The following is a 24,958-nucleotide window of genomic DNA, read 5'->3' as shown; positions in this document are numbered from 1 at the left end:
CCTGCTTTGTTGCTGAGCTTTTCCAGCCCTCCCATTGTGTCCTCAAGATGCATAAAGCAGCTCCTGGCTTCCCTAAGGTACTGGGACGGTGGTGCAAGCCCACAGAGCCTGGGTTTGTATCGAATGAGATCAGCTAAGTCGTTCTTTTGAATGGGCACAGTCTGTGTGGTCCCAGCTTAGTGCTACTGGAAAAGTACAGTGCATTCGCTCAGCGGGCAGGCACCAATACTAGACTCTGCAAAGCACCAGGCAGATCAGCCAGGTGGGGAGGGGCCCGGGGAGAGACAGACAACTTGGGAAACGCTTCTTTACTGAGACATAAATACAAAGTTGCACGGGAAAGGAGCGATGACGCTGTAAGCTCTGCCAGGCCTGCTCCAGACGAAGGGTCTTCCGAAGGTGCGGACTCTGGCTTCCTTGAAGGCATCTTTACAAGCGGCATGTTAGATTTCCATCAGCTGTTCGCTGCCCACAATGACTTCGTTAATGTGTTTGGCTGAAAGATTAAAAAAAGAAGGAGGAATTGGGGTTTGTAGCAGAGTTTGGAACCCAGCACTTTTCAAATCAGCATCTTCAGGAGAAAACGGGAAAAGCAGATTCCAGTGAATTTCCACATTGCTTGGCTGATCCCCATCCCCCTATCCCCATGTGTCTTAGTCACTGTCCCACCCACATGGCGAAGGCCGACACCACGGACCAAACACCAGAAGGGTAATGGAATGAGATTTCTCACACGGATGTGTCACTTACTCCACAAAGCACAGCTGCCACCGACAGGTGTATGTCTGGGCACCGGCATGGAAGCATCGAACCCGGGGGGAAACAGTGACAGGAACGTTACGTCTGGCTGGGCCTTTCAGAGTGCTGAGTGCCCACAACTTGCACTGCAGTCAGCAGGGGCTGGGCGCGCTCAGGACCCTGCAGGATCAGGCCCAGCGTCACAAGTAACTTGTGAAGGGATTGTGAGCGTCTATGATCCCTGATCAAACAGGCCCACTTTACAAGTCAAGGTTTCAGAGTAACAGCCGTGTTAGTCTGTATTCGCAAATAAATTGGTTAGTCTCTAAGGTGCCACAAGTACTCCTTTTCTTTTTACAAGTCAAGAGGCAGGATTTTCCTTTGCTGCTTCCTGCCCCCAGGATCCAGGAATACAGACAGGCCCTTTCCAACATCAGCAGTGAGCAAGGGGCTGTGGGCTTAACAGCAGGGACCCTTAAGGCAGACTCAAGCTCACACTCCCATATCCCACCTCTGGGAGAGGTGAAATTGGAAAACGAGACTCAGGCTTCCAGCTGTCAGGAGTGGCCAGTTTGACAAGGTCCCGTCTCTGGCTACTCCCCCAGCTTTGCACCAGCTGAGTGACTATTCAGTGGCCAAGGCACAATCACCCCTTGCTCTGCCCCAGACTCCTGTGCGACCCTGGGCAAGTCACTTAGCCTCTAGGTGCCTCAGGGCCCAGCTGTCCAGTGAGGATCTGTCACGGAGTCCCTGGGCGATGCTCTGGAACTGCTCCCCGTGAAGCCAGGCAGGACTCTGGGGAAGTCTCCTCTCTGGGAGCAGCCTGTCTGCAGGACACAAAGCTTCCACCTTCCTGGGTCTGACCTCAGAGCATTCAGCATCCTCTGCCCCTCCGTGCGCTTCCCCCAGCGAGTCCACTCAGGCGGGCTCCTGGGGAAGCCAGAGGGTCCTGCACCCCAATTCCGCAATCAGACGTGACTCTCAGCCAGCCAGTAAAACAGAGGTTTATTAAACGACAGGAACATGGTCTAAAACAGAGCTTGTAGGTGCAGAGAACAGGACCCCTCAGCTGGGTCCATTCTGGGGGGCATTGAGCCAGACAACCATGTCTGCCCTTCACTCCATGTCCCAGCCAGCCCCAAACTGAAACTCCCTCCAGTCCCTCCTCCCCTGGGCTTTGTCCCTTTCCCAGGCCAGGAGGTCACCTGATTCCTTTGTTCTCCAACACTTTAGCTCTCACCTTGCAGGGGGGAAGGGCCCAGGCCATCAGTTGCCAGGAAACAGGGTGTCGGCCATTCTCTGTGTCCAGGCCCCTGCACACACCTGCCCTCTAGGGCTCTGCAATGATCATACATCCTTACCCCACCACCTAGATACTTAAGAACTGCATAGGGGAAACTGAGGCACCCCCACAGTATTCAGAGGAAACATTAAGAACAGTCCCACTTCGTCACAGGATCACAGCCCTGCCCCGCCTCCCAGGCGGTGTGAGGACAAATCTGTTCAAGGTCATGAGGTGCTCACACACTGCAGTGATGGGCCTAGGACACACAGGGAATTGACTAAGATGCTGGCGGGTGGCAACCATAATGATGGTAAAGACTCGTGCTCTTTTACTTGCCCATCTCCGTTACTCCCCTGGGCAAGGAAGAGTTTGCCAGGCTGCTGGAAAGCCAAGATTAAGCAAATCCTTAGCAGTCCCGATCCATTGGCAAGTCAAGGTCAGTGGTTTGAGCATTGGCCTGCTAAACCCAGGGTTGTGAGTTCAATCCTTGAGGGGGCCATTTAGGGATCTGGGGCAAAAAATGGGGATTGGTCCTGCTTTGAGCAGGGGGTTGGACTAGATGACCTCCTGAGGTCCCTTCCAACCCTTGTATTCTATGATTCTATGATTCTCGCGGCTGATGTGCTCCAGGTACACACTTAATGCCAGGAGACCTTCCATTTTAACATAATGCCAAGTTTCAAGGAGTCCTGGCCCTGCAACAAGATTCTTTCCAGCTGTCACCCTATCCCTGCACCACTCCTGCCGACCCTTCATCTCTTCAGCATGGGGACTGCATGGGCTAATCAGGGACTCACTCCAGAGGCCCTCCCACCAGTCTAGGGAGAACAACTCAGAGTCGCCTGTGGCTTTCAGTACCATAGTGGGCAATTGGACCCTTTGCTCCTAACAAGCCTTCCAACCCATGGGGCATGCCTCAGAGCCCCAGCCTGGATTTCCAACTTCGAAATCCAATCCTCACCACTCGCTCCCATTTATTCTTTTGGTTTGGTGTCTTTACTTAGTGTTAGACTCCTCACTGGCCAGAGAGGCATGCCAGGGAAAATCCGGTGCTTTACATAATGAAGGACTGACTGTCCTGGTGCCACGTATGAATACGATGTAGGTAGGCACCATGCAAGCAACAGACCCGAGTCCCAGCCTGTAGCACCTACTCCCACTCCAGTCCTGGACCCCCCACTGCTTTGCTGATGTACCTTAAACCAGACCCGCAGCACGTCTTGCTATTCCATTCCTCGCCCCCTTGCAACCTTCCCAATACACCTCAGACAGGCCCTGGAGCAACTCCTGCTACTCCATTCCTGAACCTCTTCCAAGTAGATTGCCAATCATGTTGATTTGTGTGATGGGGATAAGACCCTGGACAGATTCCAGCAGGATTCATCACATTATAGCTTGCAGATAAAATGGGTCTTCACTGAAGTTTGTAAAGACTCATGTCAATTTCGGTTTCAGTATATTCATTTGTAGCACTAATCTATTCTAACACACACCTCATTTCATTTCATCCAGTGTCCCTCAGTTCCTGTCCTAGGCTTGTGGAGCTTTGCTGTATCTTGTAAAATATTTTGCCACCTTTCTGGGGTACTTTGCACTTCTACAGCTCACAATTATTTACAATAGCTCACATTTTTAACATTGGACGAACTCAAAATGCTTTACAACAGCGGCTGAACACCACCATGCCCATTTTACAGATGGGAAAACCAAGGCACGGAGAGGTTAAGTGACTCGCCCAAGGTCATGAAGTCAGTCAGTGATATGGTAGAGAAAGAACCCATGTTCCCAGACTCCCAGCCCCTTTGCTCGGTCTGCTGAATTACACTGCCTGTTGGTATCACTAAGGAGAGCCAGCCAGCCCCAGTATGTGATGTGTGGCCTTAGCACGAGTGGGCCAATGACTCTGAAAGTTTGTAGTCTCCCCTGGGCCTTGCTCCTAGATCAGAGACTACAATGAAGCCACCAGACCCATTTTCACCTGTCTGGGGGTGAAACTTAAATCCGTGTACTGGTTTTTAATACGAAGTGGAATGGTTTGGCTAGAAACTAAAAGCTGAGCAGCTACCTGGCAGGCACGCAGGAGGCAGGAGAGAATATGCCCACTGCCCGCCTCCTCCCTGACCTCTCTGGAAAGCCCTAGGTACAGATGAAAGGTCATTCTGAGCCCCTGCTGTGTGCCAATCAGAGCTTAAGGAGAGCTGAATACAGACAGTGTTTAGTTACAGACATGGCTTCTGCCCAACAGTAGCTCAGCCTGATCTCCGCAAACTCAGTTCATGCCGAACCCCTGGGCATAGGGAGAGGTGCATTGGAGCCCCATCCCGCTCGCCCTTCAGGTTTCTGTGACACTTCCAGGGTTACAGCTGCATTCAGACTGCGCAGAAAGAAGAGGGATTAAAGCATCTGGTGCTATGCAAACGCAGAGCGGCGACACCTTCAAACACCCAATTAGCACTTTGCTGCAATTTGCTGACGCGGCCCAGCCCAGAGTTGGTCTAGGCGCTCAAGCTGAATGTCTGTGGAGATTTCACTGGGTGCAAATCAAAAATCTGTCACTGGTTACAGATGCAATTCTGCTTCACAAGGCGTTTGTTTACAGGCACTGTGCATCCAAGCGCCTTAGAAACGCAAGCCCGGTATGTGGGGAGCCATAGAACCTCTGCGGCTTGATTCAAAACAAACTGTAATGCAAATAAACACAGGGGCGGAAATTACTCTGAATCCCAGCACAAACCCAGCCATAATCCTGGGCGCTAATGGCCCAGGGCTTTCCTCTCCAGCACGGGCCGTGCTTTCTGGGGGAAGGAGACGTGGTGGCATCCCAGTAAGAGCACCATGAAAGCATCTCCTTGTTGTTTGCTCAGTTAGCCCCTAGACACACTGCTGGTGGTGGCAATGCTCCCTTGTAAAGGGGAGGGGGAGGAGGGGAAAAACAAGGTTAGGGTGGAGGCCCGGGACCACCCCGAAGGCCCAGCCCTCAGGGGCTCCAGAAAACGTTTCGTTTACTCACTCAATTACATGCACTGTTTTATAAACCTGTTAAAATCCAATAGAAAACAGTTCCTGGCACAGAATTACTGCTCCATTGTACAGCAGGGAGGAAAGCCACTGCTGGGTGTTTGCTCTCTTTAAAACTAAGGCGGGGGGAGGGGAAGCTACAGAAACCCGCAGGAAAACCCGCACTGGGTGGCTCCTAGCAGCATCTCCCCTGGACAGAAAGGATGGGAGAGCAAGAGAGAAGCACCGCTTGCTCGGCTCTCTGCATGGACGCCGTAGCTATCCCTGAGGGGGAAGTGAAGGGAGAGCAGCATGAGGGGAAGCAGCTGCAGTCTGACACTGGCAGGCTGGGGGGAGTTTGGAAGGGGCATGTGGAGATAAAGAAGGGAAGCAGGCGGCGGAGCCAAGGTGTTTGGGTTTACAAGGCAGTAGGGGGTTTGCCAAGGCCTGCTGTAGCTCCCCCGCCCACCCCCCAGCACACACCAGGGATGACCAAAGTGCGGCCCCCCAGAGTTCTGTGCAGCAGCCTGCCCGCTTGGTCGTCTGACCCAAGGGGAGACTGCAGATGTCGTGAAGCTGGGGTGCCCTGGATCGGTGCTCAGGAGGCTGCAATCTCAAGCAGATGGGCATGGCTGGCCTGGAAATGGTGCTGAGGAGGCAACGGAAGGCAAGGAGAAAAGCTGAGAGAGTAAGCTGTTAATTGAGTCAAAGGAAGCAGCAGCCACATTGCTCTGCCCAGCAAGCCAGAGGGCCACATGGCAGAAAACTGGGGGTGCCCGGGAGTCAAGTGAGCATCTCTGGAACTCTGGCTGAGCGGTAGGGTCAACACACACCTGGCAGCACGCCTGCATTAACACTGGTGTGCCACTCCGGAGGATGGTACCCTCAGGATTTGGGCTGACACCGCGAAGGCATACTCTGACTGCTCAATCGTGTTAACCCTGCACACCTGAACCCTACCTGGGGGGCTGGGCTGTTCGTGTTGGACGGGGTGGGGGGAGGCAACAGGTGGTGAAGCAGATGTCCCTGTGGGTCAGATCAGATTTCCGGTGTGGGGAGGAACAGTTGGAGAGCATGGGCAGCATGGTGGGTCTGCTCTAGGGGGTCTCAGAAGGCAGGTTGGCCAAGGTGATGGGAGAGGGAGTCACTGGGAGCTAGAACTTGAATGGATGTGGGGGGGGAGGAAGGGGGGAACGGGACAGGGGACAGACTACAGTGGCGTCTTTACTTAGTGGCCTAACAGAGAGAGCACAAGAAAGAGCAGTAGCTCAGGGCAGAGTTGATCAAATGATCTGGCTGAAATGAAGGATGTCCTCACTGCACATGCAAGAAACAAGCAGAGCAGAAATGGAAGCGGGTGCTGAATTGTTTGTTGATTCACAGGCAGAGATCCTTGGCTCTTTTCAAAGGAACCAGAATGCCACCAGCAATGCACCTCAGATGCAGCTAGGAGGATTGGCAAGCATGGCAGGAGATTGACTTTTCAGGGGATCCAATCACACATTGGGACACATGGGAGAGAGGCAGATGATGTGGCCAAAGTTCAGAAACCCTGGTAGGAATGACAGTGGGGGAGGATTCTGACATGCTATCAAGGAGATACTTAGCATTTTGATTTTACAAAAGTTGTGGCCTACTGGGCTGAAGAATGGGAAGTGGCTTACACTGAATTGTTCCCATACTGTTACCGTTAATTACCAGCAAAATTACTCCCACTGGCAGGGGGAGTCAGAAATGTCAGCTTGAAGGACTTTATTCCCCAAGGCAGCATGTGCCTAGTAAGAGGAGCTTGTCACCACAAGAGCTTGCTGATTGCTGTGCTGAGCACAGGTCGAGTTTTCCTTTCCTTGTGTAGGCAATCAGGGTATTTCTCCAGACTCTTTAATGTGGCTGAATTCTAGGAGTGCACAAATGGTAATTTTCTCTGGATGGAGCATGTGAAAATATTCCTGCAAGGGTAAGAACTGAGGCCTCCCGGGCAGATTTTTCACAATCAACAGGCAGACTATGTGGCAGTTCACTTAACCCTTTCATGCAGGAAGCCTGAATTTCCCCAGCTGAGAATCCCAGGGCTAGCAACCAAAAAGTCCGCAACAGCAGGAAGTAGAGGACAAAGTGTTACTGAATGGATGTCCTAGGGAAATTACATACCACCACTGAAGGCCAGATCTCATACACCATCGTTATCCAGTGTTTGGAAAACAGACATATGGGGATCAGTCAGAAACGTGCCAATGACCATAGGACCCCTGCTTCATTCAGTGCACAGAATGCACCTGCTCTGGGGAAGGGTTAGGGAAGTGAAGGCAGAGAAAGAAGTGTTGTATGGTTACGGTAAAGACGGCCAGGCAGAGTTTGAGTCTATCCCTGCTTCTGCTACAGAGTTCCTGGGAGATGCTGGGCAAGTCACTTAACTCCAAAGTTTCACAGGTGGCTGATAATTGTGTGTTCGTTGTTTTCTGGGTGCCCAACTTGAGAGCACTCACAGCTCCAAGGGAAGTCGATGGGAGCTTTGCTTTGAACATATAAAGTGCTAGAGAAGGCTAAGTGCTCTGCAAAAATGAAGTCCTCCAACTGGGCACCCAGAATTGGTGGATCCTTTTGAACTTAATCTCTCTGGCCCAGATCCTCAAAGGTATCTAGGTACCTAATTGCCATTACTACCAATGGGCATTAGCCACCTAAATACCATAAGGAGCTGTGCTTGTGTGTCTCATCTGTAAACTAGGGGTAACAACATCCCCACCCCTCACAGGGGTGAGGGAAAACAACACCATGCCTGTTGGTGAAGCTCGCTGACGCTCTGGTGATGAGCGCCACAAAACAGCCTGGAGGAAATCAAGAATTCTGTCTTCACAGGGTTGGAATAGTGCGTAAATCCCAGAGCCACACACTGTTCAGTGCGGAGAAAACCAAATATTGAGCAGCGGCTCACTCCATATGCACCGTCCATCCTGTGAGCCGGACAAAAGAGAGCCTGCAATCCCGAGAAGACTGGCTCCTAGAGCATCGCACAAGGGGGCTGAATGAAGGGTGAACGCCCAATCTTCATTCTAGCATTTCCTAACTTCTGGGGGTTTGCTGTGCAACTGTAACATCCTTTGCACATAGTTTTTGGGGGGTGGTTATTTATAGAGCCCCTAAAACATGCTAGCCCCTTAACCAAATGGACAGGCAAGGGTCCTGCCCCAACGCAACAGAGATGAAGGCTGAGACAACGAGGGCATCAAAACCCAGGGAACAGTGGGGATGTTTAGCATGTGTTTTGCTAGTTCCACACTCCGTGAACCGGTCTCATCTATTTTGTTAACACTGCTTTGAAGGGAAGCTATGTCAATTTACTACTGACGCCTGGTTTTTGACTGCCTTATACCAGAGGCGTGACTTGCTCTCTGCTGAATCTGGCCTAGTTACTCCCTGGGGAGTTGCACCCACTTACTCCAGGGATATAAAATATCCCTATGTCTATGGCTCTTTTGAGCTCATCTTTTCAAACAGGTTGAGTGTAAACCTAACAACAGAGTTCTGGAAACAGTGAACCATCAAAAGCTTTGCAGAATTAAGTTCTTCTAGAACTGCCATCCATCCCTTTACCTCCCTTGTCTTCAGCACCAACATGTCTTTCAAACTGCTACCCAGGCCAGGGAGCTTTCAGAAAGCTTGGCTGTTATTTCTCCGCTAACACGTTCCCCCAATTAAGGCATCAAAGTGGCAAGAAAGTGGAGGGTTCCTAAGCATGGTAATAAAACCAACAAGCAAGAGAGGGCTTTCAGGAACCAAGCTGCACAAATTCAGATGTTTACTAAAGCAACACAGCAGCTCCACGCCCACATTGTATCAGTGGCATTTAGCTGCAGCGGGGACTGAGGTCAAGCCAGGATTGGAAGAGTGCTGAAGACTATCAGCTCTCAAGCCTCTCGGGTGCCTAATATTCTTTTGATTTTCAGGACCTTAGAGCTAGAGAAGCTTTAGCAGGCTGCCTCCAACCTATCGCCAACGGCTAATGCAGGATTGCTCTCTGTCTGCAGGGTTGTGCCACGCCCTGCAGGAAGTGACAGGGGCTCCCACCACTGCCCTGATCAGATTATTCCACAGCCTCACAGGCCCGACTGCTGGGAACATCTTCCAGCTTTTCAGCCCAACTTGTTTAACTCAATCCCAAGACTCTCAGCTGTGCCGTCTGAACCACCCTACGCATGCCCCATAAGGAAAAGGAGGTGAACTGGTGTGAGTTACATCTGCCCATTAGCTGGGGTAGCCGGTTTTCTGACATCCTGCTTGCATGTAACTGGGTTTCATTTTGTAAAAGGGGTTAGAGAGCCAGTGAATCCAATGGTTCCCGCATCCCCAACTGCTTCGTCAGAGCACTCGGGGGTCGTGAAGAGAAGAGGCAGCGTCTAGGTGTCAGCATGAAGTATTCAGTGATCCATGCGGACAGCAAACCGTTTGATAGGATTCACCAAAGAAACTGAATGCAGCTGATGTTCTCAGACCCCAAACTTACAGCCCAGCCAGAGCTCAGGAGGGCTTTGGGAAACCACATGGTTTCTCAAAACACATGTTTTCTCATCCCTGGAAAACAGCCTCATGCCACTGATAAGTGAAAACGGGTTCATGGCAGAGACTAACAAAATGTGACACAGTTCAGCCTTGTTGGCAATCTGTGCTCAATGGAGCAGCAGCAGGACTGAGGTACACTGGCAAACCTGTGAGGACATGGGGCTGGCAGGCCAGGACTGCAGGAGCAGGAGGTCCCGTCAATTCAAACTGAAGTGAATAGGCAAAAGTGCATATGCTGCAAAACGATGGTGTGCTGGCCTGGCTGCGAGAACACCGGCACGGGGCCGGCCTGCTGTATCTGTGGATCACATCCACCATGTAAACACTTCCGTTTCATGAGCAACAGTTTCACTCTTAAGTTTCCAATTAAAGAGAAAACTGTGGCGTAGACAAGTCTACAGCAGGGCTAACAACACAGAGCCCAGGCACTAGAGCCAGTTAAAATTAAAAAGTACACTCTGAACATAAAAGCAAGTAACCAAATCCAGGTCAGAAGGAATGACTTCACATGGAGTCTGTCCAGACTCTCACTTTTGTCATCACTCCACACCCTGAAGTAGAGATCTGCCAGCTCCCCACCCCATAAATATTCATTAAAGCCCCTGTTTGTGATAGAATCATGTAGACAATCTGCCCTTTGTCATCTGAGAAGGCAGGACAATTTTACTCCGGCAGTTGCCAAGATGCTAGTGCTAACATGGTGTCTCGACTTTACCCATGAGGCAAAGATTGTTCCCTTCCCCAGCGCCCAGAAGGTGCTTTTCATTTGCATAAAACAGAGCTGGTCGCAGGTGCCTTGATAGCTAATATTGAGCAGATTTTAATGCATGTAACACTCAATCCTGACTCTAACGACGTCCCCTTGGCTCAAGAGAGGGATGTGCGCTGGTCCCTGTGGGCAGCGGGACTTTCAAAGGCAAGGGAGGCAGGGGACTGCACGGGTCAACTCGGTGGGCTGCGTTTGTTCCCCTGGATGTTGACAAAGATTATTAGTCAAAATAACGACGCTCTGTGCCAATGGCAACCTGCAGGCTGATTGTGGTCTCTGGGAACAGACTGTCTCGGGGGTCCAGTGCTGATCTCAGAGATGTAAATGGGAATTTCGCCAGTGACTTCAGTGGGAGCACCAGTCCCTTAACCCCCCTTCATTCAAGAGGATGTCGCTTGGACAAAAAAAATCCATCCTAATGCGACAAGGCCCCATGTTGTGGGAGCAGAACCTGCCCATTAGCTTACTGCTGCATCCAGGTGGAAACAAGGATAAAACGTAGGGTAGGAAGTACAGGAAATACCCAGTCCCTTTATTTAATTCTAAGACCATTATAAATAAAGCCCCCTGCTTACATTTGGGTTCCAGACGCTGGCTGCTTCCAATCAAACAGTCCCTGAGGTCAGCTCCTTTCTCTATCACGGCGTTATGACAGATGAGGCAGCTCTGGAGGCTGCACCTGTAAGGGGAACACAAAAAGAAGATGGATACAGAATTTAACTAGGGATTCAAGCAAGTGTAATAACTAACTGCTCCACGCTATCCGAGGAGCCTAACACAGGATTCTGTAGGCAGGCCAAGCTTTGATGCAGCCCCATCTTGCCTGGACTTTCCCCAAATTCCACCCGTTCCCTGACCATTGCACTAGTTGCTCTGATAGAACCTTCCCGCCAGCTGTCAGAATGGGTACACAAAGAATGGGTGCACGTAGAAGTTACTGAAAGACAGTTACACTGAGAGATGATTTTTGCATTTAGCTGAGTGGTAACAGGGGAGCATAGGACTTACCAGGGTCCATCTAGCCCAGTTTTCTGTCTCCAACAAAAGCCAGCACCAGATACTTCAAAGAAAGTGTAAGAACCCCACAGCAGGGAGTTGTGGAATAATCTGCCTCCCAAATTAGGTCTCCTCCTAAAGCATGAGGTTCAATATTCCTTCCACAAAACTATTTTTATTTTTAGCATTAATTATTGCAAGTTTGGATATTCTTCTTTTCCAAATAATGTCCCTTTTTGAATCTTGTTAAAATCTTGCTTTCAGTGATTTCCGGCAGCATGGAGTTCCACAGTTTTACATGTGGTGAAGCCCCCAGCCACTCTGATCTTTGCTCAGGAGCATCCCCCTCCTTGGTTAACAGTTTCATTGTTCTGGCAGAATGCTGCAGCCACTGGAGGTCCTGGTGGTTGATGGACAGGCAGTCTATCGTGTAGCTAGATACAGCCAATCCCATGAGGGCTTTGAATGTGGTGTATACAGAGCTCTAGAATTCAGTGCAGAACCATGCGGATGTGGTTGCGGTGACCTGAGTTAAGACAGGCTTCCCCACCACCACCTGCCAGCCCTACAAACTCACCCTAAGCTCCTTCCCGCTCACACACCATCATCAGACACAGATTCTGCCACCCAAACTTAGACAGCAATTCTTCTGCTGATGTATGAGCCAGGGCAGAATCCAGCTCCCTCTCTGACAGCGGCACCGGGTCTGCAGGGCTAACAGGAGCTAGAAGGAGCAAACCCTCACTTCAGTCAGTAGAAGTCATCAGCTCAGACCCAGGAGTACACAAGAGGAGGTCTGGGGTGTAAGAAGGGGAAACCATAAACATGTGCTCTGACTACAACCATGCGTGAGCCCTGTCCCTCCCCCCGGAGGAAAGGCGATAGGGATTTACTCTGGAGCTGTCCAGCTCAGGTTGCCTTGCCAGGTTTCTATGAAGAAAATGTTAATAAGATAATCAAAGGGGGAAAAGGCACCACCCTGTCACAACTGCTGCCTTCCCTGCAGAGCAGTTTGGAGGCCATCATGTTCCAGGAGAGAGTATTAGCTTAGAAATAATGTTTATCAGTAGAGGTCAGATTAAGGAATGAATCAGTTCAGCACAGACTGCCCGGTGCTTCTGTGCGTTTTCCTAGCAAGGAAAAACCTATCCACAGCGTGCCCCACGCTCAGGGAGCCTTATCAGTGTGTGAGCACTGCGTGGGCCAGTCCTAGCGGATATCTTCCCAGCCTCACGTAGGGCCCAATCCTGGGCATTCCCAGCACCCCTAACTCCTACTGATTACAAAAGGAATTGCAAGTGCTCAGCACGTCTCAGGATTCCACCAACGGTTTATAAGCCTTAACCACTTCCCACTAGTGCACATGTCTGCAGAGAAAGGATTTCAGGAGTGGCTGACAAGGCTCAGACAGGAGAATGCTGGATCTGAGCGTGGAGAAAATCTTGGAGGTGGCTCGATAAGAAGAAGCTGGGGTTATAACCTAGAAACTGCTCCTGCAGTCATCATCTTTGTATTGGCATCAATGATAAGCGAGTTTTCCCACAAAGTGGGTGTGTGGTTGGGGTAGGCTGTGCGGATGCCAGGGAACCAGAGGAAACTTGCTGATGCAGGCCAGGTGCTCGCAAACCAGGGGAAACCTGCCCTTCTTCACCGCCAGTGGGGGGGGGGGGGGAAATTACCACCTCCAAAGCTTATAAAAGCACTCAAGCACTTAGAATTAAAAATCATTCACAACATTGTCCCCCCAATCCCATAAAATAGCAGCAGATCCAGTTTTTATTGTTCGGGTGGAGCAAAACTTTAACAGATATAAACACATTTTGTGGGTGTTCCTTGCAATCGCTGACAGATGTAATGCAGCCATTTTGAAACCACTTGTAAATGCCTTTTTAAAAAGTATGCTCTGCAGGCTGCCAAGAGAAGTATTCTGTGTGTTTATTTTATTTTTATTTATTCTTTAACATAAAGAGAGAGGAAGGAACTTTTATTCTCTTGCAGGGTAAATGTTACATCTCAGGACAAGTCTATTGTGTTCTCTAACTCTTTGGCCACTGTACTTCCTGGCTGTGTCAAATACTCAATAGTATTTTATCCTGGTAAGAGCTCTGATAGCTGTCAATTTGATGAACATTGTTGCATGTGGTATACATGCACACAGTTGATTTACTGCATTCTAATGGGAACCATATTTTTCTTCCTAAAACGTAGTATATTTTTCAACTTTTCAGCACTGTGAAAATGGATATCTTCTGACCTTAAAACTCGAGGACGACATTCAAACCCACAAGAACTAATTTGAGTCGTTTGATTTACAGCTGAAATTTCAATTAGAATTTGTTTTAAGTGAGATTGCACAGCTGAAAAGTCTGGCAGCTGGGTGTTTTGCTGAAAATAAATAGAAATATGCAGTGTGTGTCTGCATTCTAGAGCGAGTGTTTTACAAGCCCAGTCCTGCAGTGGGAACAGATGGAGATGTCGGCTAGCCAAAGCATATTAGTTTGCTCCACAGGTACAATGTGCAAGTGAGAGCGTGAGTATGTGTGTCTCTGAAAGACAGAGAGACTGACTTTGTTTCTAAAAAAAGGGAGGGAACAAGAGGAAGAAGAGTAATGGCCAAGGAGGCGGGGGGGTGGGAGGATTACAAGGATTTAGGTCTTTAAGCTGCAGACCACCTAACAAGATCACTCTGAAATGCCACTAATTTCAGTAAAGCCACAGACTACCCCCACCTCTTCTCCCCTCCTCCCCACATTGTAAACAACTAATCCCAGCAGAAAACAACAGAGAGCAAAATGTACACACATTCTGCAACATTCCAGGCCCTTCTTTATCTTCTATTTATTTTTCTAAAAGGTCAGAGATTGGGGGGGGGGGGGGGGAGAGAGAGAGAGAAGAAAGCCAAAAACGCAGTCCATCTCTTGTGTGGGCTGAGTCAATGTCCAAACACACACAACATGGAGCTTTTATTGCAAAGCAGTCCCTGGACTTGGCATACTTCCCTCCATTCCCCGCCCCCCAATTTGTGGCAAAATCTCATAGCTTTAAACCAGAGGACAGGGTGGTCGATTGCATTTGAAAGAAATGTAAAGAATTGGGAACGAATTCCATCTCCTGTCAAACTTATAAATAAGGAAATATTAGTCCCAGAGACAGACTGATTTACGCAGCCCTGGAACTGCTGACTTTCAGGCTGGCTATCCGTCTATAAATCAAACTCTTAAATCAAATCTGTCAATTGCAGTTGTAACATGTGACTTAAGAAAAGCAAAGCATCTACCACCTAAGGTAGTCAGATCTCCCAGGAATTGTGGTCCTGGATTCTTCTTAACCTTTGCAAAATATGCAATGCTCAGCACACAAGGAACGGTCTGCAGGAATCCAACACACAACCCATAATTACAGGCTACCCACTGATTATTTAGGACTCCGTGATTAGAGTGATGAACGTTCCTGGAAGAAAGGGGCTTAAATAACGGAGGTCAAGACCTCAAGTGGAGCGTTGGCCCTCGACGTACAAGCTTAGGAAGGTATGGATGTCACACGTTTGCCTTACAGCAAAACGGCTGAAATGGAGATGGAAAATATCCAGGGCCGCTAGCTTAATCCAGTTGTGCAACAAAAGGTGATAGGCAACAAGGCAAGCCAGGGATGTTACACATCAGACAGAGGATTTCTCACTGAAAGGCGTGAGAAGTGGAGGAGAGGTTGAACAGGCTCTGGAATGGAGATGTACAAGCTCTAAGAGGGATGGGGTACAGAGCACTGTACCAGAGCTGCACGGCCGGCTGAACACTGTACCAGGGCAGCACTGATGCATCCCTAAGGAGGTCCAGCCACTCCTGCTTGGCCAGAAAGATGGTAGCCACCACAAGAGGCCATCAGGGTGGCAGATGAAAAGCAAGGAAAGAAAGAGTAAAGCATGGTTCTCTAGCAGCTGCCAATACTTTCCAAAGGAGTCCCGCTTAGTCTCTCTCAGCCAGTGGCATGGGGGCTATGACACACAATCAAAGGGGTCAAACACTATGATCATGGGGAAAATGGAGAGCTTCCAAGCCAGGAACCCAGAGAATCCTGAAACTTCACTTTCATAAAAATACCTTTTCACATGTTATGTTATTAACATACTAAAATAAAATTGTAAAATAGTACAATTGAGTATCCCAAGTCTGTTAAAAGAATATGGGCTTTGATCTCCAGTTCTCCCCCTAGGGGGGTAACACAAAACTCCTACCAACCCCCTAAGTTCTTAAGCAATTTGTATGATCTCTGAGGGTGTATTTGCTGAGGAACTTGTTTCGTGTCTCTTTTCTAGACAGATATATGTACTGTGCTCATTACCATGGTATGATTGCTTTACACTTCTCCTGCCTCACACCCTAAATATTGCACTGTGCATTATATGTACTTGCCTGCATTCATATTTTCCAGTTACAATTCATGGGATCCTTCACATAACTGACCCAGAAGAACTGCCTCTGAGCTACCGTCACTGGTTTTAGAAGGTGAGATACTGGTTTCTGGGCAAGGTGGACTGGGAAGTGGTTCCTCACCTCTGACACTTCAGTTTAGTTACCTCTTGTTGATCTTGGAGTAAGTTCATCCGTGGCCCTTCATTTAGCTGAAGTCCAATTGTAATACATGGCAGATCTGTTGTAGCCTTTTTCATTGTAGGAACCACAGAGCATCTGGTCTCTCAGGATTCATTCGTTTACAGGTCTTACTTTAGGAGGGCTGTATCGCCCGTGATCACATAGAATCATAGAATCATAGAATATCAGGGTTGGAAGGGACCCCAGAAGGTCATCTAGTCCAACCCCCTGCTCAAAGCAGGACCAATTCCCAGTTAAATCATCCCAGCCAGGGCTTTGTCAAGCCTGACCTTAAAAACCTCTAAGGAAGGAGATTCTACCACCTCCCTAGGTAACGCATTCCAGTGTTTCACCACCCTCTTAGTGAAAAAGTTTTTCCTAATATCCAATCTAAACCTCCCCCACTGCAACTTGAGACCATTACTCCTCGTTCTGTCATCTGCTACCATTGAGAACAGTCTAGAGCCATCCTCTTTGGAACCCCCTTTCAGGTAGTTGAAAGCAGCTATCAAATCCCCCCTCATTCTTCTCTTCTGCAGGCTAAACAATCCCAGCTCCCTCAGCCTCTCCTCATAACTCATGTGTTCCAGTCCCCTAATCATTTTCGTTGCCCTTCGCTGGACTTTCTCCAATTTATCCACATCCTTCTTGAAGTGTGGGGCCCAAAACTGGACACAGTACTCCAGATGAGGCCTCACCAATGTCGAATAGAGGGGAACGATCACGTCCCTCGATCTGCTCGCTATGCCCCTACTTATACATCCCAAAATGCCATTGGCCTTCTTGGCAACAAGGGCACACTGCTGACTCATATCCAGCTTCTCGTCCACTGTCACCCCTAGGTCCTTTTCCGCAGAACTGCTGCCTAGCCATTCGGTCCCTAGTCTGTAGCTGTGCATTGGGTTCTTCCGTCCTAAGTGCAGGACCCTGCACTTATCCTTATTGAACCTCATCAGATTCCTTTTGGCCCAATCTTCCAATTGGTCTAGGTCCTTCTGTATCCTATCCCTCCCCTCCAGCGTATTTACCACTCCTCCCAGTTTAGTATCATCCGCAAATTTGCTGAGAGTGCAATCCACACCATCCTCCAGATCATTTATGAAGATATTGAATAAAACCGGCCCCAGGACCGACCCTTGGGGCACTCCACTTGATACCGGCTGCCAACTAGACATGGAGCCATTGATCACTACCCGTTGAGCCCGACAATCTAGCCAGCTTTCTACCCACCTTATAGTGCATTCATCCAGCCCATACTTCCTTAACTTGGTGACAAGAATACTATGGGAGACCATGTCAAAAGCTTTGCTAAAGTCAAGAAACAATACATCCACTGCTTTCCCTTCATCCACAGAACCAGTAATCTCATCATAAAAGGCGATTAGATTAGTCAGGCATGACCTTCCCTTGGTGAATCCATGCTGGCTGTTCCTGATCACTTTCCTCTCATGCAAGTGCTTCAGGATTGATTCTTTGAGGACCTGCTCCATGATTTTTCCAGGGACTGGATACTCATCTGATGCAGAAGCCATTTGTTCTTCATTTCAAAGGCTCGAAACAGAACAATTATTCCTTAATTTCCAACTCTGGTTTAATCCTCAGGTTTGCTAGCTGACCCACCCCAGGCAGATGCCGTGCTATTTGGAGTACATAACAGGAAGGCACTCTCCTTGGGATTTTCCAAGTGCAGATCTTTGTGGTATTGTGGGGTGCCCCATTTAGGACATCACATTAACCTTAGTGCAAAGTGAACCCCATTTGAGAAGTCTTTTTCTAAATGTCTGTCTTGCCAATCGAGCCTGGGACCTGACAGCCAAGCCAGGTTCTTTCCTTCTCTCCCATTAGCAGTAAAACAAGTTCCTCATCTCAGTTCTGCCTTAGGCTACATTTGTACACTCTTCATGGTCTTCAAATGACCCCCTCTCTTACACTTGTGCAACCCCATCGTTCCCACAGGAACTTGGTTAACAATTGTGTTGATGCTACAGAAGTTTACCTCACTCTCCCATACCCACGTGGGGGAGATTTTCAAAGGTACTTACGTGCAGAATTCCCTTTGGAAGTCAGTGGGAGTCAGGTGCTTAACTGCCACATGTGCCTTTGAAAACCTCCCCTCTTGGATCTACACGGCTAGCAGGAGCAGAAACTTACTGGTGTCTCTGAAGCCAGATAACTCTGATGAGACACAAGGATCAGATCAGCTGAGCTGGAAGTGGTCATTTCACACAGTCACTCTTCAGAGTGGAACAATGATTTAAGCTTAACCTCTGATGTAATTTTTATTTGAACCAAATGTTCTGAAAACTGGCAAGAGTTCCTTGTGCTATCAGGGAAACATCTGTATCCATGTTAAAAAAGTGGTAATATATGTAATGCAGCTTGATGTAAAACAACGTTAGCCAAAAAGAATCTCTTTTGGGGGATTAGTGATAAAAGCAGCTCAAACATCCAGAAGATGTAGGTATTTTATGAGGAGGAATGCCGTAAATATATAAAGTGGACTTCAACAGAGTTGAAGGTGGCTGAAAATCAGTCCTCTAAGTAGCTCAAAGATACTCCTTTCTCAAGGTTCCCGGGATGACCCACCTTTTCCATTTAATGGCTGTTGGTTAACACATAATTCACCAAAACCAACAACAACTGCTCAAATGTGCCGACAACACCCAACACCGGAGGCGCAACAAACAGAGACCGAGAGAAGACGGAACCCAATCACAGCGTTACCCAGAGGGATTAGACCTTGCAGTGGAGATTTGCTCAATGTAATGCCCTACATTCAGGGAGAAGAAATACAGAGCCCAGAACAGGCTGCATAACCCAGCAGCCATGCAGCTCCCATTTAAGAAACTCAGGCCTCAACTTAGCAGAGCACTTACAAACCTACTTAACTTTAAGCATGTACATAAAGTCCGTCCCTATTAAGCAAAGTAGTTGAGAACATGCTGAAATATTTCTCCGTAACTGCCCTAATTTGACTACTTCTACAGCTGCCACAGGGAACGTGTGGAAGTGGTGCTGGAGGAGACAACTGCCATCTTAAAAAGTGGGGCATGACATAAAATGTTTGAGGGTCACGGCATGAGCTCAGGTTTATTTCCAGCTTTGCAAACTATTGGGTTCGAAGCAACTGCATCTCCTCATTCCTTCTCATGAGGGGACGTGTTGTAAAACATATTTTACAATGCCACACAAATGGTGCCTTGGCAACGGGATCTCTCCTTTGTACTGGTATTATCCAAAGGGAAAAATAAGACCACTTCTGTGCTGAACCCCTATAAAATTCTTCATTCCATCCTGGTTTTAATTAGAGCTTTCTTCAAATCGTTCCATTTCATACATCAGGTGCTGATTTAGCACTATCAAGGAAACAACCAATAAACTTCACAATCAATCTGCAGTTAGTAGTCAATCCAGCTTGCTTTGCTTGTTGTTTTCTCCCTTTGTACATGTTCTCATAGAAAGTAGCATTAAATTGGAGACATGTGGTAAACTAGAACAGCATTTAACTAGACACATGTGGTCCCTCTTAAGCCCGTTAGCTGAGTAACAACTACAGCAAGCATTTGTGCTTTCTGCTTCAAGACAGGTAGCTGGAACTTGTTTAACAAAATCCAACATGTAGTTTATTATCTCAGTATGTCTGATCAGGGAAGATCCCAGTTTTGGTCAATATAGAATCAATGGTGATAATTCTTTGCTCATCTTTTGCCCTGTAAAAGCAGGTCATGTCCAAATCTTGCTGCTTACTCCTCCTTACTGGTTTTAAAAGTCATCCTTTTCTTTTTCCTACACACCCAGAACTCCTATGATTTCCCATCCTGATCACTGTAAGCTCCTTCTCTCCATCCCACCTCAGGTTGATATCAAAGACAGCTGCTAAGACCACCTCACCTCGATCGCTGAACCCTGCACTGGCTCCCTCGGGTTCACCACATCAGCTTCTTGTTCTCAAGGCCCTTTACAACTTCATCCGTCTGTTCGCTCACCTTTACTACTCTGACCAGCTTCTCACACACACATTTCTATTCTGTCTTACACTTCGCTCCTTACATGTAGAAAAGCCGCCCTAAAGAGAGACACAAATCCTCCAGATCTCGCCAAATCCACTTCCATTGCAAAGCCCCCAAGGACTCAGCCTGTTAACGATGGCACAGATGGGAATTGTTGGAGCTTCATTTATATAGTTATGAAAACCTGCAAACTAATATATGCATACACATATTTTGTATATGCTTGCTTGTATTCCTCTCCCCTTAATATGTACCTTGTCTACTTAGGTTGGTTGCTAAATGGGGCAGGCAGTGTGTCTTCGGATGCATTTGCATAGTTCGTTAGCACAGTGGGGCCCCCATCCTAATAGCTGTTACTGCCATAATAAATAGAAATAGAAGAAGAGGAAGAACTATAACTAAGTTTCCTTTAATGAGCCAGTATTCTTTAAAACTATACAGCAGTCATGGCATTTACTTTGTGATAAGTACATACCGGAGAGCGAGAATGGAAAGGGACAGCTTTACACCCGTGGTTTTCAACCTCTGGTCTGCGGACCCCTGGGGCTTAGTGAGGAACTAAGTGAACCTCACTAGGTTCACCCCCGGTGAACCTAGTGAGGAGGGCTTTAAACTAGGTTCACCGGGGGAAGGAGACCAGAGCCCTGAGGTAAGTGGGAAAGCGGGATACCGGGAGGAAGCACAGGCAGGAATGTCTGTGAGGGGAGGGCTCCTGCCTCATACTGGCAATGAGGGGCGATCAACAGGTTATCTCAAGTGCTTATATACAAATGCACAAAGCCTTGGAAACAAGCAGGGAGAACTGGAGGTCCTGGTGATGTCAAGGAACTATGACGTGATCGGAATAACAGAGACTTGGTGGGATAACTCATATGACTGGAGTACTGTCATGGATGGTTATAAACTGTTCAGGAAGGACAGGCAGGGCAGAAAAGGTGGGGGAGTAGCACTGTATGTAAGGGAGCAGTATGACTGCTCAGAGCTCCGGTACGAAACTGCAGAAAAACCTGAGTGTCTCTGGATTAAGTTTAGAAGTGTGTGCAACAAGAGTGATGTAGTGGTGGGAGTCTGCTATAGACCACCGGACCAGGGGGATGAGGTGGATGAGGCTTTCTTCCGGCAGCTCACGGAAGCTACTAGATCGCATGCCCTGATTCTCATGGGTGACTTTAATTTTCCTGATATCTGCTGGGAGAGCAATACAGCGGTGCATAGACAATCCAGGAAGTTTTTGGAAAGCGTAGGGGACAATTTCCTGGCGCAAGTGCTAGAGGAGCCAACTAGGGGGGGTGCTTTTCTTGACCTGCTGCTCACAAACCGGGTAGAATTAGTGGGGGAAGCAAAAGTGGATGGGAATCTGGGAGGCAGTGACCATGAGTTGGTTGAGTTCAGGATCCTGACGCAGGGAACAAAGGTAAGCAGCAGGATACGGACCCTGGACTTCAGGAAAGCAGACTTCGACTCCCTCAGGGAACGGATGGCCAGGATCCCCTGGGGGACTAACTTGAAGGGGAAAGGAGTCCAGGAGAGCTGGCTGTATTTCAAGGAATCCCTGTTGAGGTTACAGGGACAAACCATCCCGATGAGTCGAAAGAATAGTAAATATGGCAGGCGACCAACTTGGCTTAATGGTGAAATCCTAGCGGATCTTAAACATAAAAAAGAAGCTTACAAGAAGTGGAAGGTTGGACATATGACCAGGGAAGAGTATAAAAATATTGCTCGGGCATGTAGGAATGTTATCAGGAGGGCCAAATCGCACCTGGAGCTGCAGCTAGCCAGAGATGTCAAGAGTAACAAGAAGGGTTTCTTCAGGTATGTTGGCAACAAGAAGAAAGCCAAGGAATGTGTGGGCCCCTTACTGAATGAGGGAGGCAACCTAGTGACAGAGGATGTGGAAAAAGCTAATGTACTCAATGCTTTTTTTTGCCTCTGTTTTCACTAACAAGGACAGTTCCCAGACTGCTGCGCTGGGCATCACAAAATGCGGAAGAGATGGCCAGCCCTCTGTGGAGATAGAGGCGGTTAGGGACTATTTAGAAAAGCTGGACGTGCACAAGTCCATGGGGCCGGACGAGTTGCATCCGAGAGTGCTGAAGGAATTGGCGGCTGTGATTGCAGAGCCACTGGCCATTATCTTTGAAAACTCGTGGCGAACCGGGGAAGTCCCGGATGACTGGAAAAAGGCTAATGTAGTGCCAATCTTTAAAAAAGGGAAGAAGGAAGATCCTGGGAACTACAGGCCAGTCAGCCTCACCTCAGTCCCTGGAAAAATCATGGAGCAGGTCCTCAAAGAATCAATCCTGAAGCACTTGCATGAGAGGAAAGTGATCAGGAACAGCCAGCATGGATTCACCAAGGGAAGGTCATGCCTGACTAATCTAATCGCCTTTTATGATGAGATTACTGGTTCTGTGGATGAAGGGAAAGCAGTGGATGTATTGTTTCTTGACTTTAGCAAAGCTTTTGACATGGTCTCCCATAGTATTCTTGTCAGCAAGTTAAGGAAGTATGGGCTGGATGAATGCACTATAAGGTGGGTAGAAAGCTGGCTAAATTGTCGGGCTCAACGGGTAGTGATCAATGGCTCCATGTCTAGTTGGCAGCCGGTATCAAGTGGAGTGCCCCAAGGGTCGGTCCTGGGGCCGGTTTTATTCAATATCTTCATAAATGATCTGGAAGATGGTGTGGATTGCACTCTCAGCAAATTTGCGGATGATACTAAACTGGGAGGAGTGGTAGATACGCTGGAGGGGAGGGATAGGATACAGAAGGACCTAGACCAATTGGAAGATTGGGCCAAAAGGAATCTGATGAGGTTCAATAAGGATAAGTGCAGGGTCCTGCACTTAGGACGGAAGAACCCAATGCACAGCTACAGACTACGGACCGAATGGCTAGGCAGCAGTTCTGCAGAAAAGGACCTAGGGGTGACAGTGGACGAGAAGCTGGATATGAGTCAGCAGTGTGCCCTTGTTGCCAAGAAGGCCAATGGCATTTTGGGATGTATAAGTAGGGGCATAGCGAGCAGATCGAGGGACGTGATCGTTCCCCTCTATTCGACATTGGTGAGGCCTCATCTGGAGTACTGTGTCCAGTTTTGGGCCCCACACTTCAAGAAGGATGTGGATAAATTGGAGAGAGTCCAGCGAAGGGCAACAAAAATGATTAGGGGACTGGAACACATGAGTTATGAGGAGAGGCTGAGGGAGCTGGGATTGTTTAGCCTGCAGAAGAGAAGAATGAGGGGGGATTTGATAGCTGCTTTCAACTACCTGAAAGGGGGTTCCAAAGAGGATGGCTCTAGACTGTTCTCAATGGTAGCAGATGACAGAACGAGGAGTAATGGTCTCAAGTTGCAGTGGGGGAGGTTTAGATTGGATATTAGGAAAAACTTTTTCACTAAGAGGGTGGTGAAACACTGGAATGCGTTACCTAGGGAGGTGGTAGAATCTCCTTCCTTAGAGGTTTTTAAGGTCAGGCTTGACAAAGCCCTGGCTGGGATGATTTAACTGGGAATTGGTCCTGCTTTGAGCAGGGGGTTGGACTAGATGACCTTCTGGGGTCCCTTCCAACCCTGATATTCTATGATTCTATGATTCTATGACTATGTCTAACATTTCCAAAGGGGTCCGCACCTCCATTTGAAATTTTTTAGGGGTCTGTAAATGAAAAAAAGGTTGAAAACCACTGCTTTACACAGACAGGTATGGTCAAATGGCTGTACAGGTAAGAATGTCTCTTTACAAAAATTAGATATCTGAACCCAAAATTCTTAGTGATGTCCAGACACTGCTGGTGTGTGGTCAAACAGCTGAAATTCCGTCCACGGATTTTACAGACCTTCCCTTATAAAGGACACAAATATGCCCCATACCTGGAAATCATCATCAACTCCTTTATCACATACTGTAACAGTCTTAGAATCAAAGGGACAAATTCCTTCCAAGTGTAATGGAGTTCAGTGGAGTGGCATCTGCTTATACCAGTGGTGAATTTGACCTAAAGCATGTAGGTTTTTCTCTCTTCCCCCTCAGCAATGCAGTACTGGAAGAGAGACACACGGAGAGTTCTATCCACGCTGGGTTTAGATGGTATTCATATTTATTTATATAGTGCCAACATGTTATACGCTTTGCAAATACATAAGACGACAAGGTCCTTGCTCAGAAGTTTTTACAATCTAATCTATAAACCATACACTTTGCACTCAGGGATGGCATGATATTTAACAGAGGTGGTTTTTACCACGCTGGGAAAAAACAGTTAATCCCAGTTTAAGGCATTTTCTATTTCAAAAACTGTTTCATTAATGCATACCACATTACATGTAGTTTTAGTTAAATATTCAGATTGTGGCTACATAAGGCTATATAGATTCATAGATTAGTTTAGGGTTATACCAATAAAACATAAAACTGCAGTGGGCATAGTACAAACATATGTAACTAGAATACTGAACATTAGAAAGTCTGCATACATTTTGGTTGGGTTTTCCTCTCAAGGAAGTTACAGGGCATGACTCATTTCTGTTTTCAGTATTATATAAACAAAAGTTAAAGCATTCAGTTGTATGAAAACACCAATAATGCAGTGCTGTAGGCTTGCAGCACTAAGCAAGCAGAAGCATGTGAAGTTGCAGACAAGCAGTCTAGGTCCATTCGGCCACGCAGCCCTCTGAGGCAGAAGACCAACCTTGATGTAGTGGACAGACCGAGCCTCTTCCTCAGTTCTGAATGGATGTACCCAAAGTTTGGAAAGATTCACTCTGTTTGCTGGACACGGATACCATTATTTTTCCCAGGGTTAAGCCTGTATTTACTTTTCTCACCTAATTTTTCCCCAGGAAATTGCCAACTCTGCTTGCACTTGGATTTTATGATACACTGAAGAAAGAGGATACACCGTCTCATCTACAAGGCCTATTGGCAAGGAGAGGCTGACCTTATAGGACTTGCAAGATTGGCATGTTTGTTACTTGTCAAATTTGACAGTGTCCCTTTAAATCTATTGA

At 47.9% G+C, this 24,958-nt stretch overlaps 1 protein-coding gene across 1 annotated transcript in view; it reads right to left on the bottom strand.

The window, feature by feature from the left end:
- Positions 1 to 293: 293 nt before the first annotated feature.
- EIF2B3 (eukaryotic translation initiation factor 2B subunit gamma) overlaps positions 294 to 24,958 on the bottom strand; it is a 142,559-nt gene continuing 117,894 nt past the window's right edge. The window contains exons 11-12 of the mRNA XM_073357915.1: positions 10,925 to 11,028; positions 294 to 496 (exon numbers count right to left, since the gene is read on the bottom strand). Of these exons, the coding sequence (XP_073214016.1) occupies positions 444 to 496; positions 10,925 to 11,028 (157 nt within the window). The 3' untranslated portion in view covers positions 294 to 443. The remainder of the gene's footprint in view (positions 497 to 10,924; positions 11,029 to 24,958) is intronic.

The sequence above is a fragment of the Lepidochelys kempii genome, chromosome 8 (assembly GCF_965140285.1).
Source record: "Lepidochelys kempii isolate rLepKem1 chromosome 8, rLepKem1.hap1, whole genome shotgun sequence".
Lineage (NCBI taxonomy): Eukaryota > Metazoa > Chordata > Testudines > Cheloniidae > Lepidochelys > Lepidochelys kempii.
The sequence above is the reverse complement of the archived record's forward strand: the minus strand, read 5'-3'. Positions and strand labels throughout refer to the sequence as shown.